The sequence below is a fragment of the Lemur catta genome, chromosome 3, assembly GCF_020740605.2.
Source record: "Lemur catta isolate mLemCat1 chromosome 3, mLemCat1.pri, whole genome shotgun sequence".
NCBI lineage: Eukaryota > Metazoa > Chordata > Mammalia > Primates > Lemuridae > Lemur > Lemur catta.
Window position 1 is genome coordinate 97,107,036 of NC_059130.1, and position 19,865 is coordinate 97,126,900.

At 38.7% G+C, this 19,865-nt stretch overlaps 1 protein-coding gene across 4 annotated transcripts in view; it reads right to left on the reverse strand.

Moving 5' to 3' along the window:
• The window catches only part of SMAP2 (small ArfGAP2), a 45,865-nt gene that overhangs the window by 19,001 nt on the left and 6,999 nt on the right, over window positions 1-19,865 (reverse strand). The window contains exons 1-2 of one of the 4 annotated variants that reach the window (XM_045548140.1): window positions 17,802-17,902; window positions 17,570-17,673 (exon numbers count right to left, since the gene is read on the reverse strand). The exons of 1 other annotated variant lie outside the window; for it this stretch is intronic. Coding sequence is in view for 1 of the 3 variants with exons in the window: in XM_045548139.1 (XP_045404095.1) it covers window positions 6,998-7,013 (16 nt within the window). In the remaining 2 variants the exon portion in view is untranslated. Of the gene's footprint in view, window positions 1-6,072; window positions 6,542-6,997; window positions 7,021-17,569; window positions 17,674-17,801; window positions 17,903-19,865 lie in introns of those variants that run through there. 2 more of the 4 variants (XM_045548139.1, XM_045548141.1) reach the window with 2 other exon arrangements.

Below are 19,865 nucleotides of genomic sequence, written 5' to 3' on the forward strand. Positions count from 1 at the left end.
AGAGTACTTAAAAAGTCTTTCTGCCTCTGAGGAATGCAAGACTAAACCTTGGAGTAACTCTGGAACCAGTGACAAGACTTCAGTATAGAAATACAGACAACTATATTTTCATGAAAAGCCAGAGAGGATAGCCTCTTCTGTACTCTCCCAACCGTCCACACTGCCCCCATCTGACATTTCTTCTACAAACTTTCCCCAGTGAAATAGTAATAGTTCTATCCCAGACACTCAGTTTCTTTTAGTTTTGAGCCACTAGATTTATTATTCTTATTATTATGTTCCATAAAAGAGTCTGAAATTGAAGAGAAAAATGCAAGAGACAAAAGTTACTTATATGGCTGAAAATGTGGGGAAATGGTGTAATTGTTAAAAATACAACCTTTGCAACTAGAAAAGACTTAGGTTTGAATGCAGCTCCATCAATGATTACCTCTGTGACCTTAAGGGAGATACTTAAATTTACTAAGGCTCAGTTTCCTCAATCTATAAAAATGTGTACAATAATAGCCACCTCACAGTGCCTAGAACATGGAGGGACAATAATAAATGAGAGCTACATATAAGAACATAGTATGGAATGAGGTTTCCAGAACCCATTTCCCAGTTATCTTTATTACCTCATTCATATGTGTAAACCAACACTTTATGCAACAGCACATAATGCTTCTTTTTAGAAAGGAATATGAATTCTGGCCCTGAAAATTAAGAACCAAAACTAACTAAATATCAGAGAGAAGAAATTTACCCTAGACCCAATTTCAAAGTCTTCTAGAAAACATTAAATTTTAGGCAGCTTCCTTTATCTCTCTCAAAATACTTATGGAAATGCAGTATCTAAACTCCCACCAGTTTCCCTTCTCTGCCACACACCCCCACCCTGCCCTTGTGAGCACACATACCTCTGCTACACACACAAAGGAAGAAGGCCCGAAGCCGTCAGCCTGAGTGGTGGGTGCTTGGACTTCACAGTCCCTGGTATTTCTGCTATAGGGCCAGCCTACTTAAATCTGGTATACTTGCAAAGACAAACCAATTGTCTCACTTATAATGACTTCCAGTTCCATCCATGTTGCTGCAAATGACTGTGGGAGTTTAAAAAAGTGGATCTCATGAAGATAGAGAGTAGACTGGTAGTTACCAGAAGGAGGGCAGTTGGGGGAATGAAGTTGATTAATGGGTACAAAAATACAATAACATACAAGGAGTAAGACCTAGTGTTCAATAAATCAATAAGGTGACTATAGTAGACAATAATCTATTGTATATTTCAAAAGAGATACTTAAACTTCCTAAGCCTCAGTTTCCTCATCTTCCTAGAAGAGAATAATTCAAATGTTCCCAGCATAAAGGAAAGATAAATGTTTAAGGTGATGGATATTCCTACTATTCTGATTTGATCATTATACATTATATGAATGTATCAAAATATCACATGTACCCCAAAAATATATACATTATATATCAATAAAAAAGATAAATCAATTGTTCAATACACACTGGTCATGGCAACCAAGAAGAAAATACAAAAGATATCATTTTCAAAGTGAAAATGGAATGATACACTGAGAGTCAATAATGTGAACAATTTTGAAAGCAAAGAGGATAAACAAGTGATATAAACCTAGTAAGGATTTGCACAACACAAGAACAAGGTCACAGCTAAGTGAACACATTCAACAGGAACCTAAGAGCAGGCTAAGGTAGCATTAAGCAATATTAAAATTAACATATAATCACTCTGCAATGAGGAATCAGAAAAAATGAAGAAAGGACATGGATTTGGTTGATCAGTCAAGAAATCAACTGTAGTTAAGTACAGCATCAGGGAGACCTGGGCTTACACTGGCCTGTTTGCATGTGTTTCGACAAGTCTCCCAAGGGCTTATGTCCCCATTTGTTAAATGGAAAAACAAATAAGTAATATCCAATTTACACTCAACTTCTGGACAGCTTCTACGAACTAACTACTGCTGCCCAGCTGCAAATTGCCCTTGCTGCTGAAACTTCCCCCAACACCAGAGCTGTCAGGATTAGAAGAGTTCTGGGATTGAGAACTCAGCAGAGAGAAGAGGAGAACTAGAGTGATAGAGGGTTTCAAGCTACTATTATAATAATTACAGCTTGCTGATTTCTAATCTGTGGAGTTCCAGACAAATAAATGTTGAGGAAAAACACATTGATAAATTAATGGCTACTCACATTTAGACTTGCTGGCATTGTGGAGTTGTTGAAAAGTTCAACAGGCAGGGAGAGGGGAGAGAAAATCTTTCCATTTTCCACCCAAGCCCTGTTCAATATACCTTGGACGCTTTTCTAGAATCTATCTGTTTCTACCTAGACCTTCTCATCTCTCATCTATAAACATTCATTCTCTCACATTACTTATTGAGAACCTATGTGCCAGGCACTCTGCCTAAGTACAAAGGCAGAGACAATAAAGATGAGATTCCTTGACTCAAATAGCTCACAGACTTAACAACTAGTTGGTCTCCAGACTCCCAGCAGAATAACTTTTCTAAAACAAATCTATATAGATCAGACCTCTGAATGTAAACCTTTCATGTAGTCTCATACAGAGGGGAAAAAATGTAAATCAGTGTGAATTTTCTGAATACCATATTCCAAGCTGAGCTCTCAATCTCTTGCCACAGAATCTGCTCTTTCTCTACTGTTCATCTTAGCCAACTACACCCCCAACCATTCGACTGCATCAGTCACAAGTTTATGCATCACCTTTGAAATCTCTCTCCTTCAACCCCACGTCACCAAGACCAAAATATTAGTATCTGTCAAATCAGTACCTCGTTTCTTCATCTATATCACAATTTCTCCAACCTAGAGTCACCAACATCTTTTGGACCAGTGCAATAACCTCCTAATGTCTCTCTCTACACTTTCACTTTCCCATTCTCTTTTCCCCAAGCCCAAACCAAAACCATTCCCCACAAAACAACCAACTTGAACTTTTAAAGCAGCAAAAGTCACCTTGTCATTCTGATGTTTAAAACTTTTCTATAGAAAGCTTCCTTCTATTACTGTTGTATTAAAGAACAAAATTCTTAACATGGTCTCCAAGGTCTCAAATGTCTAGTCCAGGCTGACTTCCCCAGCCTACCAACTCCTACAACACCAGCCTTCTTTTATTTCCTCGAGGCACCAACATGTTCCTTCCTTTGGGCTTTTGGCCTTTGTACATGCTGTTCCTACTACCTAAAAAGCTCTTTCCCCAACTGCCATCTGCCACTTGTAGCCTGGCCAACTCCTATACATCACGAGCTGAAATGTTTCTTCCTCAAAGAAGTCTTTCCTTGGGCCCCCAATCTAATCCAGATTGTAATCTCTCTTTCACCCTTTCTTTTGGTTTTTACATTTTATGATAGAAAAGCAGAGTATAATTAACCACCAGCTTCAGCAATTATCAACTCCTAGCCAATTTTGTTTCAGCTATACTCCCACCCACCATCCCTCACCCCAACCTTGGATTATTTTGGGCAAATCCAAAATATCATACCATTTCATCTGTATATATAATTCAGCATATAGCTCTAAAAGATAAGGATTTTTTAAAGGTTATAAACCTTCATTTACCCTTTACTCTTTCTTTCTAACTCATACCACATTTTGTTATTATATATTTATTTGTGTGATTGTTTAACATTTCTTTCCCAATAAACTATAAGTGCTATAAGAACTGACATGAGATCTGTGACATTCACTATCACATTCTCAGGGCATAGCACAGTTCCTTACACATAGCAGGGAGGCAAAATGTGTTTAAAAATTAATTAAAACTAGGTATTCTGAGTACAGTAGCACGTGCCTGTAGTCCCAGCTATTCAGGAGGCTGAGGTGGGCCCAGGAGTTCAAGGCCAACCTGGGCAACATAGTAAGACCCCATTTCCAAAAAAAAAAAAACACAACACCTAAGCAAATCCTTTGACACCCACGTGTAAGAATTCATAAGGGAAACAACAGGCCTAGTACATAAAGAAATAAGTTTAAAATGTTCATTACTACATCTTTATAAAAATTGGAAACATCAATAGATTACATAATTATATCACCATAAAATAGGGAAAAATATAGCTTTCTATTTGGTATAAAAATATCTCCATGATATGTTAATTTTAAAATCCAGTATTAAAACAGTATACATGAAATAATTCCATTTTGGTTTTAAAATGTGACATGTTGCACAGAAAAAAATCAGAAAGAACATATGTAAAATATTAAAAGCTGTTATCTCTAAATAATGGGGTTGTGAAATATCTATTTCCTTCTCTATATTTTTACATACTCTCTGACTTGTTTGCAATGAGCTTATATTAATTTTGTAATGGGAAAAAAACAGTACAGATATCTCAAAAGCAAAACAACACAACCATTCGTGTCTCCTTCCTGGCTGCAAGATAAGTTCAAACTGCTCAACATGACATATAAAGGCTGTTAAGAGCCTGTGCTTTACACATGCTGAGCAAGTTGTCATTCTGAAATATGCCCTACATGCATACCTCTTTGCCCACACCATTCGTTCTACCTAGAATGGCTTTCTTCCCCATTCCCTGCTTGACAAACTTTAAAATCCACTCCAACATGACCTTTCTGTGAGGCCTTCAATGGAATAAATCTTGACCTTCTCTATGGCTAACAGTCCACTGTATGCTCTGCTCATCTAATACTTAATACTGTGTTAGAGTTAGTTACTTATAGGTCTCTCCTGCCCCAAATAGTCCACGACCTCTAGAAGGTAAAGATCATGTCCTTTCATCATTTATCCCAAACACTTAGTACAATGTTAGCAGATAGAAGATGATACACAATAAATATTTGTTAAATGAATTCATCCATAAGGAACATAAAAGTATATAATTTTTCCTGTTTTGCAAAATGAAGGGAGAAGTTTTCAAACACCTTAAAAACTAAGCTATCACACAGAAAAGGGAACAGGTTACTTTGGGCAGGTTTCAAAGGCAGAACTGGCACCAATGAGTCAAAGTTGATTTTAGCACACTGTGGGGAAGAAATTTCTAACAATTAAGGTTGTGTGAAAACAAACGTAGCATATCCCAAAATAATAAAATGCAGCCTCTGTTCGGGCAGAGGCTCAGCAATCAACTCTCAGGGATGACAGAGAAATGATCCCCACATGGTGAGCTGGGTGAACAATGGGCCCTAAGACTCTTCCTACTACTACAGTTCTAGTAGATGATTTGTAGGTAATTTTTAGGTCCCTTCTGGGTTAATATTCAACAGTTCTGAGAATGTAAAATGAAACGATCAATTTATGAAGATGTTAGGTCTTAATGAACCTAAAACACTGAACAAAATTCAGTTCATGGAGCCTGGGACAGGCAATGAAAACTGGTTTAAATGTGATAAACACGTAAGGAAAAACCTAAATCAACAAACTCTGATTTTAAAGTAGAAGTTAATTCTCCTTAACTGTCATTAACCCTGACACAAAATTTGGAAGTCAAAGTAAAAAAGCAGCAGTATTGGTTTTAAGAACAAATCTAATGCCAGTTACCTCAGCTCCACTCTTCATAGCCCTCTGTTCTCTGATTCACTAAGAAGAATAAGTTACAGAAATACCAGTACGATCTTGGAAAAATTAAGTAGGGCTGTTGAGGGGTATGTTTACCAGCCTTTTTTTTTTCCCCCCTGAGACAGGGTCTTGCTCTGTTGCCCTGGCTGGAATGCATTAGCAGGATCCTAGCTCACTGCAACCTCAAACTCCTGTGCTCAAGCAATCCTTTAGCCTCAGCTTCTCAAGTAGCTAGGACTGACTACAGGTGTACACTACTATGCCTGGCTAATTTTTTTAAAAAATTTTTGTAGAGATGGAGTCTAGATATTGCCCAGGCTGGTATCGAACTCGTGGCCTCAAGTGATTCTCCCATCTCAACCTCCCAAAGTGCTGGGATTATAGGCATAAGCCATCGTGCTCCACCGCACCCAGCTACCATCCTATTTTCATATATACAAAAGAGAATTCATCTACTTCCCTATTTCAAAATAACTTCTGTAAGTACAAACATTTTAAGGAACCAGGAGACCAAAATAAAGGCTTACTCAATCAACCTCTGCTTTCAGAATACTCGCTCTGCAAGAGAAGTCCCTTTCCGTCCAGGCCATCTTGCAAGAATGTTGTTTTCATTTGTCTAAAAAAGACACTGTGCACATTCATACATACGAAAAAAGAGCAAAAGTTAAGCTTTTTAAGTGGTTGAGACAAAACAAATGAAAACATTTCTGAGATTGATTAAAGAATAAAGGTAAATACTATACTAAGGAATTTAAAATTAGAAAATCAGAGGTGGAAAGAACCTTAGATTGGGTCCAATCTCTCAATGAATGCAGGAAATCCTTCCCTGGGTGACCACCTGGCTCATCCATTGCTAAGTCAATTATGTACATTTCAAAAGGTAGTCTTTTCTACCATTAGATGGCACTGATTATTAGAGAGGCGTTCCTTAGACTGAGTTCTACTAATCTGTCTTCTCACCACTTTGATTTCCTGGTGCTGCTTTTTACTCCTCCAATATTTATATATAATACCAAAGTATGCAAGATAAAGATGGAGGTTTGGCGACATTAGCAGAAGAGAGCAGCTACTCATATACTCAACCAACCAAAATATAAGCCAGCTGAGTCAACTTAATCCCAGATATCAATGATAGAGCAAATGTAGCAATTAGATTGTTGTATCAGTGGAGATGAAGCAAAACAATATTATCTTCCTAGCAGGTATCCAGAAAAAGGAGGTTAGTGCAGTAGAGTACTGCTGAATCCTTACTGATGAAATGATTAGTCCAGGGGTGGGAACCTTTTCATGGTGGAAGGCCACATTAATTTAGCTGTAATCAAATAAGGCCACATTCAAGAAATTTCAATTAGATATACTTAAAAATGTACATTGTTTTGTAAAAATCCAACTACTATGTACTTAATAATTTCAAAAAATTAAAACTATTTGTTAATTTTAAAGTTAACTAACATTTTAGTGACTTCATTGTGTCCGCTTTTTGTTGGAAAGCATTTGCATGTTTGGCTGCAGCATGGAGGTCTGCAGTTTCAGTTGATCCTCTAGATGGATATCAGTCATTTGTGACCTTTAGAGCATCTTGATTTGGGTTGGGTAGCGAACGTAGATTCGCAGCAACAAGTGGTAGAAAAGCTAGAAAGCATTTTTCGGGCACGTTTCCAAAAGCATGAGTATTCTACTGCATTTTCCATATTTCAATTGGATCTTTCTTAGCATCAAACAATAACTTTAAAATGTCCTCTACTGAGAGAGTAATCAACCCCATCTGTAGTTCTTTAGGTGCCTTGGTGATATCAACTAGGTGAGGCTGAAATGCTAATTTGAGTGTGATGACATGATTCTCAAAGTCAGTGAAACGTTCATTGTATTCTCCAGTTAATAGGTCTGTAACAGCTGCATATTCTTCAAATGGTTTGCATTTATCACTCTGCTCATCAATGACCTTTGCTAACTGGGGAAAATATTCATCTGAAATTTCCTTTTGAAGAAGGGTTTTGAAAAAAGATAGCTTTATTCAAAATGCTTGGATTTTTTGCCACGTATCATAAACAAACTTAGTTTTACCTTGCAAAGAAACATTCAAATTGTTTTGATTTGACATGATATCACACAGAAATGCTGCATTCCTATAGAAATCTTCTTTCAATAATTCACATTGCTGATTCTGTTCTTCATAAAGTTTAACTGTTCTCGCAGACTAACACCTGTCCCTGCCATAGCCAACTCAGGTTAGAATGATACAGCAAATCCACACCGAATACCTCATGGTTCAACTTTAGCATGTTACAAAACTGAAGATGCTGTGTTGCATTTGCATGAATATAGTTAACAATACTTATAACTTGTTGCAAAGTGTCACTTAAAATAATAGCTTTAGCACAGAGATTTTGCTGATGCAAGATACAATGAAAAGAAATGAGAGCATCTGGATCTGTTAACACTTTTTTTATCTGTGCAATAAACCCTTCATGTTTTCCATCTGTACATACACTCACTCAATTTACCAAATTCAGCCCAATTTCATGACATTTATCTTGAAAGCTGTTGAAGATATCTATTCCCTGTGTTCTGTTCACAGGAGTGTCCAAAGCAAGTAACTCTTTGTAGCAAAGAAAATCTTCTGTTATGACCCAAATGAAGTATAAAACCTGCACCAAGGCAGTAGTATCTGTTGTTTCATCCAAAGCGACTGAATAATATATATTTTCCTTTTGAAATATTGCATGAAGTTGTTCTGTTAAGTTGAAGGCTAATTCATGCTGCCGATCAGTTATGGTTCTCCTTGAAAAGAGGCAGTTGTTTGTATTTTGAAACGTTATGGGTGTCTAAGCATCCTACAACTTTGACAATGTATTCTTTCACAATTTCTACATCACTGAAAGGCTTCCCTTCTTTTCCTGAGTATATAAGCTACTTCATAAGTTGCTTCAGTAGCATTATTTCCAGGCCTTATTGCTGCTTGAAATAACTGTCTTTGATTTTGCTTTTAATCTTTTAATTTCTGTAATACAACCTTTCATGCCTCTTCCTCTAGTTTAAAATATTTGTGGTCCTTATGAGTGTTATAATGCTGATGAGCATTGAATTTCTTTAATGCTGATATTGCAGTATCACAAAGCAAGCAAATCATCTTATCTGTAGCGGAAACAAGATAATACTGCAATTCCCAATCCTCATTAAAAAATCTGTTTTCTTTCTTCAGTGTTTTCTTGGTGTTCTTTGACATGATGGGCTGTTAGGCAGACAGAATTAAAAATTACTGTTGAGCTGTGCAACTATTCACAGATTCCACTTCAAACAGAAAAAGAGTGCACTGCTGTCAAAAGCTGATAACAGACTGGTGTACTCGACCCCCATAAGCTCTCACCAACCAGCCTTGTGCAACAGTGGCACCAGTCAGGTGGGGGAAGTCAGAACTAAATCATGAGCATAGCAGCCGTTAATTTAGCCTTTACGGCTTACTAATGTTCTAATTGTGCCACTCAATCTGGGAGGATTAATTCATTGAAACTTACTTTATTCTTTGGTAATTTAAATATGGTCATTTTAAAAATTAAAGTAAAAATATAAAACATGAACAAAAATGTATTAAATAGAAATAAAAGGATTTGTTTTGTAAAATTTGGATTCAGTCAAAAGACCACACTTAAGGACCTAGGAGGCTACATGTGGCCGTAAGGCTGTGGGTTCCCCACCTCTGGATTAGTTGATTTACAGCTAAACCTATTTCAGCAGTTAACTTAAAATGGCTTTTCTCAAAAAACAGTACAGCCTGTAACACTAGGAATCAACAGGAAAGCAGAACACGGTCTGGTAGAAGAAAGGAAGGAGACATTCTGCATCTTTCTCATTTTACTTAACTGGCCCCTGCTATCTATTAGAGCTAAAGATATGGATTACCTAAACAGTGGCACTAATTAGCTGAGTGACTATAGGCAAGTCAATTCACTTCTCTGAGACCCAATTTCCTTAACTATTAATAGATTAGATTATCTCTAAAATCTACCTTGTCTAAAAGATAGTAACTGTACCTCTAAAGTTCATTAAACAACTCCAAAATGATTGAAGGGAAGGCAATTAACTTTCAGGAAATTTAGCTCCACATCAATCTTACTTCCCTGCTTTATTATTAGCAGGTAGGAATTTACTGTGGTTTGGCTGTGACTCTTCCTTTCTGTCTCTCCCAGCAGTGGATAGTAACTAGTGTACACTTAGGTTATGTTTCTGGGATTAAAGAACTATCAAATCAACCAACGTGTACCATTATTATTCAACTCTACTCCCCAGAAGACTTCAGGAGGGAAAGGACAGGGTCCTAGTTTGAACTTATTTTTTGGCTCTGCAAAGGACATTCTGCCAATGTATGTTCCGACGATGTCATCCTCCCATTCAAAGACATGTAACTGGACTCCCCCAACACCAGCACCACTGTCACCTGAACTCCAAACTTCTAAGTGTGTCTTAAATTCTTCCATGACCTGGGCCTTTCTACTATCAATTGTTATTACTCTTCACTTCTATACACCAACAATGACATCACTTCCCCTCAAAACTGTGTGTAGGCCGGGCGCGGTGGCTCACACCTATAATCCTATCACTCTGGGAGGCCGAGGCGGGTGGATCGTTCGAGGTCAGCCTGAGCGAGACCTCGTCTCTACTAAAAATAGAAATAAATTATCTGCACAACTAAAAAATATATATAGAAAAAATTAGTCGGGCATGGTGGCACATGCCTGTAGTCCCAGCTACTCGGGAGGCTGAGGCAGTAGGATCGCTTAAGCCCAGGAGTTTGAGGTTGCTGTGAGCTAGGCTGACGCCACGGCACTCACTCTAGCCCGGGCAACAGAGTGAGACTCTGTCTCAAAAAAAAAAAAAAAAAAAAAAAAAAAAAACTGTGTGTAGATGCCAGCTGTCATGTTCCTGCCACACAGAGAAACTTGAGAGTGAATCTTACCCACAGAGACCCAGAGGCTAGGGGATAGGATACAGAGGGGCTTCTGATTGCCACAGAAATCTACGTAAATATACATCAAAACATCACGTTGTATACTATAAATATATATAATTTTCATTTGCCAATAATACCTTAATAAAAAAATTTGTAATGTCTTTCCAGCTGGTCCTGAAGCAGCCACGCCATGCTCTTGGTGGTGCTATCTGAAAGGTTGAGACAAGGCATAACTCTTCTGGGGTTTCCCTGGGAGATTCCGGTATGTGTTGCTATGATTGTTTTCATAGTAAAGAGCCAACATATTTTAAGGAAGGAAAAAGAGCTAGCCAAAAGATTTTCTGCTGGTTTTGAAGAATCTCGTAAAGTCAGTGAGACTGACTGATTACACAAACCAATGAAGCCCTCCAGGTGCTTCCAGTGGAGCCCAAACCTCTGATGTTATAAACATCAAGTGCGGCAAAACTTAATAAAAATCTGAAGAGGTCCGCCTCTTCACTTGAGGACACAGTAGGCTTTCTCGAACAAGAACAAAGGTGAGCCCTCTAAACTTTCATTTCGTGGAGTGAAATGATGATGGCTCACCTTCAAGGACAGACATGGTCATCTGAAGATGCATAAAATCCCTCCAATCTCAAGTGACTGGCACCCAAAACACCCTAAAAACATCTCAGAAGAATGGAGAACAACTTCTGAGGGAAATAATGGATGGTTGTGGTTGAAACAGTCACCTTCAGAAAAGCCTAGAAGTGTGTTCCCAATAAACCTCCGGATCCGGATAGAAACAAAGAGTGCTGGAACCTGAATAAAAAAATGTTTGATAAAGCAAATACATGAAGGAATTAGGTTGTAAATGATAAAGAAAGCCAGCTAAAAATCTATGACTGAAACTGTGCTGGAGATGATGAATTTGCCTGCTCTCTTTAGAGCCAATTACATGGATAATGGCAACTTGGAATTGGAAAAAGGGAGACTCAGAAAATGGAGACCACCTAGACTATCTACCCTAGAAGTCAATTGAAAGAAACTCATTGATGCTGTTAACTTAAATGTTCCCTGAAAAAGGCATGAAGAACTACTTACATTTTCCTGGTCAACTTAAGATCTCTCACAAACAGCTTTACAGGGCCTATTCCCTCTATCTGCAAAACATTTTTGTGAAAATCTTGTTCTGCCCACTTTCTCCATGAAGCCTTTTCTCTTTCCCATTCCAACTCCCACAGTACTTTGCTGCCTCTCCTGCGGCACTCACTCATCTATGTCTGCTCTGTTGTCAGGCTTTATTTTGTTGTTCTTGTTTATTTTTATGAGCTCCTGCAGGTAACAAAACTGCCTAATTTAGTATATGTTTAATAAACCTAGTATGACTATTTTTCTTATGTGCATTTAAGTTTTAGATTGCTTACTATAGAAAATCACACAAAGGAAATTTAAATATACTACATAGAAAGTCAGAGGAAAGGGTGTCAATGCTCATCTCCTGGTTAGCCCATGATATTTTGGCTCTAGCCAATTTCCTCTACACAAAGACGCTGCTTAAAGCATTTATGAATAAGCTAGAAGAGTGGAGGCTGAGACATGGCTTCTCTGAAAAGGGGAGGGAGGAAACAAAAAAATAGCTGCTTTCATTGGGGGCAGGAAGGAGATTATTTCATTAGGAGCCAAACAGTGAGACTATCTCAGTACAAACAATTGTTTGGCTTGAAGACTCCATGTAGGCAATCACTCCAGCAAAGGCTCAGCTGGAATGGAACACAGAGCCTGCCAGGACCCAAGGACAGGGACTGACACAGGCTGAAGTGTCTGAATCATGGCTTTGGGATCCCAGAGCATCCCAGCAAGGATGCTCATGGAACACTACCGAAAGCAACACCATTCTGCACCTGACTCAGTGAAAAATGTGAATATAAAACAGATGAGGAAAATTGGGGGCATTGGGAGCAAATGAAAAGTTATTCAACCTATCCTGACATTTCATAGCAAACGTAACAAGTGCAAAAATTAGATCTCCCCAGAAATCTAAAGCATTTCAATCACTGCTTCAATGGCTAACTACAGGCTGGGGGGGAGTAGGTGTGTAGGGAGGGATTGCTGAGCTAACAGCTGGGCAATCATTTCAAAGTCAGCCAGGTGGATCTGATATTTTAAAACTTGACATAATTAAACTAATTTCCTAGCACTCATGACCTCACTTCAGATAATAGATGCAAACTTGCTTCCAGAAGTTACTGTCTTCATCCCCTGAGACATTCAGTTCTTTACATTTTTAGGTTACCTTAGGTTAAAGCCTTAACTTCCTCATTGCAACAACCAGCATCTACTCATATATTCAAAAAAATACTGAAGCTGCCAGTGAGCCTGCCCACTGGGGGGATGCCTATGTTTAGAAGAAGCTACTAAAGAAGGATGATACAGCCACTGACCAGTGAGATTGCTCTTCATCCTCCATCCCTAGGATAGATTCCTGACCCCTTCATACTGACCAGGGACTGATTCCTTCCCCTGGGTAGCTGCCATAATACTAGATTCTGGATGTTCAAGAGCCAGTTCTGATCCATAACTCACAAGCCCAGGGGCTTCCTAGACAGCCTTTGCAAGCAAACATCTTCACACATTTCAGTCACTACCTCAACCAACAGCTACCAGCAGGACGGGGCAAGTAAGTATGTAGGGAGGGACTGATGAGCTATAGCTGAGTAGTCATTTGAAAGTTGGTCAGGTGGACCCAATATTTCAACACTTGACATAGTATCTTTAAATTCCCTCATAATCATGTGCTGGCATTCATCTGCATATAATAAGCACTTAATACATGCTTGCTGATTAAAAAGGTAATACGCAGTAGAGGAACAATATGAAAATTGATATTAAAAATAGCCCACATTCAAATGGTGAACTTCTCCCTCTAGACAAATGGCACCCAACCAAAGCAATCTCCCCTCAAAGAGCAATGTCAATATCTGGAGACATTTTCGGTTGTCACAACTGGCTAAGAATGCTGCTAAAAACCCTAAAATGGACATGACAACCTCCACAACAATTATCCAAAATGTCAACAGTGCTGAGGTTGAGAAATCATGGTCTAGAGGAACCATTTTTAAGTCATTTTGTTTCAAGTGGGTGAGATATAAGAATATGCTGATTTTGTGGAAAGGCCTCTTCTCTTGTTCTGTAACAAATAAGCATTTAGAGTATAGAATTCCAACATTGGAAAGGACCTTAGAGATTATCTAGTTCAACCACAGTAGGAAAAAGTAAGGCCCAGGTCATCTGCCCAAGTTCACAAAAGAAATAATCAGCTGGACTGAAAGTAGTATCTTTACACACCCCAAATGTGCTATACATTGCAGATTAGATTTGCAGTAATGGTCAGATAAATTGATATCTTGTTATTTAGGTGTTCCTTTCTATTACAACATACAATTCACTCTGCTACTAAGAAGTCCAACATCTGGGACAGTGAGTGAAGACTTATTCCCATTCATAATCCCCTTCCTCAAAAACAAGCCCAGGAGAGAAGAGTGTAACATTCTATAGCTCAAGACCAAGTAGCCGGACAGAAAATGTTTTTCAGCTGTTTCCAAGAAAGCTCATGCCTTTCACCCAGGCAGAGGTTCTACACAAAACCTTCTCAGTCAGCAAATGAGCCCTTGTGCAAGACCATGAACACGTGAACCCTCCACAATGCAGTGCAGCAGCTTTCCTAACACACTGGGAGAGTCCCAACCAATGGCAAACAGACAGAAAATCAGTGCCAGTGTAATGGAATCACAACAATAACCAAACAAGCTAGAGAACTTTCATTTCTAAACAAACAGAACAGACATGAATTCTGGGATCAAAGTACAGATGGTTAGTCCAGTGGCATGATGAATGTTAGTCATCAAAACAGCCCTGGCTTAAGGGAGGAGAGCAAAGAGTGGAGATTTGCCCTTCAGAAAGAAAATATTCACCACAATGTTTAAAACCTAGGTGTTTCAGAACTTAGTATAATGAGGTAGAGGTCAAAAGGTGTGGCACAGAAGGGTGGGGCAAAGATGCCAGCCACGTGGATAGAAAGATCCTGCAAAGGGAACATTATGCAGAGAAACCCAGGGCAGGTTTCTAGGAAAAAAATCACAACTTCAAAAGAGCCAAAGTAGGGTTCTTCAAATTAAATAAACCTGTTCCAGTGGGTACAAAGAGAGTTTCTAAAACTGCTGCAAGGTTATTATTAATTTTTATCGCACCTGAGAACAGTGTCTAAATATTTACTCCCATCCCACAAAGGGCTACAGGACTGCTATCTCAGCCTCCTGTTTCACGCCCCAGGCTACATGTTCTCCAAGATGATGTGTCACACCAAAGCCTCCTACTGAGAGGGCAGAGGATTAGCTTCGTGACTGGCTCCAGCTTTCAAAGCAGCACAGGTGCCAGAAGCATGCAAGCGAAATGGCAACAAAGAAGCAATTACCACAAAGCAACCATGAAATTCACCTGCTCAGCTTCCTGGGCTGTCACAGACCTTCTATATCTGAGTTAATAGCATAAATATGACTGTCAAAAAACAAAACAAAAAAAGAATAGGATCTGAGCAGACAGTAACAGAACAATGCTGTTCATGATGGGGACACAGATACTATGCACCAGACACTGTGCATTAGGTATACATATATACATGAAGACACAGTCCTTGTCCTCATTTACAGTCTAAGGAAAGCCCTTGTTAAAAAAAAAAAAAATGCAGGAGCTATTATCCTGTTTCTCTTAATGTAGGGCCTCTAAACTACCCTCCCAGTGGACTGAATTAAGTGAAGGAGGACTGTATGAACAACCTAAGATGTTAACCAATGGCACAAAAATATTCCCACACAGGTGCCCATCTTGCTGTGATATGACCATAAAGCTGTTCCTTACGGTCAAGCCAGGGTTCTCCCAGCTTTCTACTCCTTGCCTCAACAGATGTTTGCTGCAACAAAGCAGTTCAGAATGACAGCCCCCACAGCAAAGCCAGCTGTATATGGGCTCAACCCAGAGGACGCCCTTGACAACTTTTTAAAATTAGAGGGCCCAAACAACTACTCAAATCTGAACACATAAATAACTCATCAGTCAAACAGCAACATAAAAATTTACATTGCACCATTATTTGTAATACTGAAAAACTGAAAACTCAAATATCCAACAATTGGACAAGAGTTAAGTAAATAATGACATATTCCAATGAGGGACTATGACAAAGGTATTTAAATGTTTTTAATGTCATGAAATAAGCTTATGATAAATGGTAAGCAAGATAATGACGATATAAAGTCATTATGATATAAGCTCAAGTAAATAATGAGTGATAAGCTTATGGGAAATATCTTCTATATCATTACATTTCTTTGTACTTTCCAATGATTTTTATCATAAATATAAATAACTTTCATAATCAGAAAAGATAAAGTTTTTTCTTTTTTAGAAAACAGCATTTATTGATGTTTAGATTATAAGCACAAGGACCTTCTTACCTCCCAGTCTCCCTGGGAGATACAAGACAAAAAACAACTTATCTGGGAGTCTGTTCCTATGGCAACAAACCTTTTTTTTTCCTTAAATGCATGAGAAGTCTAATGAAACTGGGACTTATTTTTACTCTGCCCATAATATGGACCCTTGACTTGAGTCACTTGTGTCAGGCTGCTCCTGTTCAGACTACGCTCAGAACAAAGTCAGAATGCTCAGAGGAGCTAAGCTGGACTCTTCTGATTCCAATGCTGCATTTAACAAAACTTCCTTTCTCTCTCATACAAGCTGCAGACATTAATTTAGCAGTCACACTGTGGGAAAGACCTTTCCTCAAATTTCTCTTCCGTCTGCAAGAGTTCCTTTAACCAAAGGCTTCATGCCTACTTTCAGAAAGACAAAGTCAAACCCCTGTGCCAAACGGCTATTCTTTCAGTGAAAATGCTTTCAACATGGCAGAAGAGCCTGAATCTTTTAATTCTTTCTTTCTCAAATCAGCTGTCACACTCAAACTGGTTTCCATTAGCTCTACTGTTTACAGCTATTTTAAGCAAAACTATTATGGTAAGACCAGGAAGTTTCCTTCCCATTTCTCCTTAGAGGGTTTGTGTGAGTAGTAAAGTATCAACAACAGAAAGATACCAATGCCTCTTTCCACATGAGCTTATACTATAGCATATGTCACCAGCTCACATAGAAAATTCTATAAGAAATTATTTTTCAAAGGCATAAGAACAAAAACAACATTCTAACCAATATTAACACAAATATCTTTAACTCAAAACTAGACACACTAAAGAACTCATTTCTAAATCTACACATTCGGGGACTTCCAGTTAGACAAGAAAAGAGGAAGTTAAATAACAAAATGTACTGCGTGTGCCCTTCAGGCCAACGAGGTGAAGTAACATTGGAGGATTAACACGTAAACCCACATCTAAAGATGTAAGCTCTGCGGTAAAAGCTTGGGGATTTATGGTCTTTCCATCACTAGCAACTGCTGCAAAAGACAGCATGGCTATTTGAAACAGGAAGAAGAAAAGGTGCTCTATTTGCTCAAACCACTATGCTGGGACAGGCTTATTACTACAACTCAGAGTAGGTCTCTCTCTTGCATTTGCTTCACTATTTTCAATACATCATAAAATGACAGCATTACACATTTGGTTTTGGGGTAAGGAGAAATGACATGAAGCCCGTGGGACCCAGTTCTTGTTGTTCTGGATTAAGAAATTTCTTTTTGAAAGTTTTGACTTAAAATTTAAAAAGAAACCAACAAAGTATTATCTAAGCGGGTTTATGAAATCCAGAACTTAAACTATATTCTATATCTATTTAAAAGCAAACCAAAAATCCTATAGGAAATATATAAATTGAGGGGAAAAGAAGGCTATGGTCAACAAAACTTGTCAAAGAATCACTTAACATTAATTGAAAACGAAAAGCAGCAGCAATAATAAAATCCTACCACTGCCCAGTGACATATTTACAAAGGCATAATTCCAGGGCAAGTTTCCGCCACACACGAAGGAGGATGGGAGTAAAGGGAGCGTTAGACAAACTGAAGACAACCACCAGGGCAACCTTACGCTGATGGATGGCCACAGCTGAAGGCAGATTTGGCTCATCTCTGGGGTTTTCCACTGGGGAGAGACCTGCAGTTCAGCCATCAATGGACCAGCATTCACAAAGCCTGTGGGGAAATACAGGATCCAGAAGAGTGGGGTAGGGAAGGAGAAAGTTTGGGAAAGGGAAGAGTCAAATACAGTGGCAAAATATTATATTTATTAAACATGAGGCTTCAAAAATGCATAGATGTACCTTTTAAGTTGAAATGGACTGGCTGAAAAGAACCGGTACTCTGGGAAGCAGTCTGATAATGCTTTTTAAAATACCAAGTTACGTTTTAGTTACATCTATGAATTATAGCAATACCTGCCAAAAGAAAATTAATTTTTTTGGAAAAAAGAGAAAAGCAATATAATCTATGCAATTTTTACAGCTGGTAACTTTATTCAAACAATGAGGGCCCTTTACCTGTGGCCTCTGCGGGAAGTAGCAGCCTAAAAGGAAATACACTCACACTACACGGAAAACCTCTAATGGCCTAGTTCCACTAATTCCACCAATGTAGCAAGGGCCCAAATGCAGGTGACCCGATTGACAAAAAAAGCACTACCAGAGAGTGCTGAACTTGTATCATGTAACTCATTAAACACTCCTACAATCAAGAGGAAAACTAGTAGCAATAGCTTGGGAAGATCTGATTTTAAACGGAGCGGCAGCGACATTCCTTATCAGACAAAATACTTTTCGGGTTCAGAGTAGAAGAAACTAGATCCAGTGATCTCACCTCCTTCACCCAGTGCTAACCTATCTGAAGTTGTGGGGGAGAACAAACCCAACCAATATGACTAGTTAAAATGATGTGTGGCACAAGGAAAAATAGCCCCACTGGATTACCTTGATGATCAAGAAAAGACTAAGCTATACCGTGTTTTAAGACTACAGTCCTCAAAATTCTCTCTCTATATCTTCTGTGTTACCAACTCAAGTCGTTCAGTTGTAGGTGAGACAGCTCAATGTAGTAGATACACTGTATCTAAGGCTTCCTAGAATTGACAGGGTGGGAACTTATTTTCTGAGTAATCAAACGATAAAACACTCCTGGCAGTGGCCAATACTCAAATACAGATTCAACAGAAGCCAATTTGCCTAGTCACGCACCCTAATTATATAGGCTATGACCGAGTGGTTACATTACTTCCTGGGACTAATTGTTGTTTCAGCAACAGTCAAGATCCTTTACAAGCATATGAGGTTGTATCTGCCTAAAAACCCTTCTTCTCTCTCTTCCAAAATAATTCAAATACCATAACAAGAAAGAATTACATGGTAGAGAAGTGCCATTGTGTCCTTGCCTCTTCATGCTGGGAACCAACCTTTCCTTGCTCTGCTCTATCACTGGGAACTACAACTCCCAGTTTCCCTTGCCCACTGATTTTTGGATAAGTTCTGTCAACAGGAGGCATTGGTGAGGATAAGAGGTAGGAGCTGCGAGAAGCCAGGGTAACGCTCTCTCTCTTACTCAGACTGGATTCCAGCTGCCACAAGGCAGCTCCTCTTTCCATGCTTCTATCTCATACCAGACAGCTCAGGCTTCTAGGCCTTGGTGACACTAGCATCTATACCTTCTATTTTCCTTAGTGGCGTAGTAGCTCCCAGGTATTGCTAATCTCTGGGGTGCCACACCGGCCCACGTTTAGCTTCCTGGCTCTTATATCAGCTGTATAACCTATTCTGTATATTAAATTCCCTCTGCTTATACAACCAACAGTGATTTCTGTTCCCCTGACTGGTCCCTGACTGACACAGAGCTTTCTAAACAATTTTAAAACATTTTTCAGAAAATTAATAGCTTTCTTAAGAAATAAAATAATTATTCAGATAATCTATATAAGAGATTTCTTCTAATATAGAACAAAAGACGTATAGAAGATAAAACCAATTCATTCATTCGAACAAATATTTACTGAAAGCCTGGTCTGTGCCAAGCACTATTCCATGTGCCGGGTATACTATAGTGAACAAAACAGGCACAAACCCCCCTGCTCTCGTGGAGCTTACATTCTAGTGGACACGTTAAGTGTGGCAAATCATGATTTTAAAAATTAACCAATACAGGAATACTGTTTAACAATAGAGGAATTTGGTAAAAGTGAATTAACTTTAAGGTGTTCTACTCTACATAGACTTGGTTCCTACCTTTTCAATGTGGTATGCTGAACTGTCACATTCCAGGGGCCAATACAGAACTTCTTCAAAGTTAGTATCTACTTAAACTGGCCACTTGCTCAAACAGAAGTACAACTGTGATAAGGATTT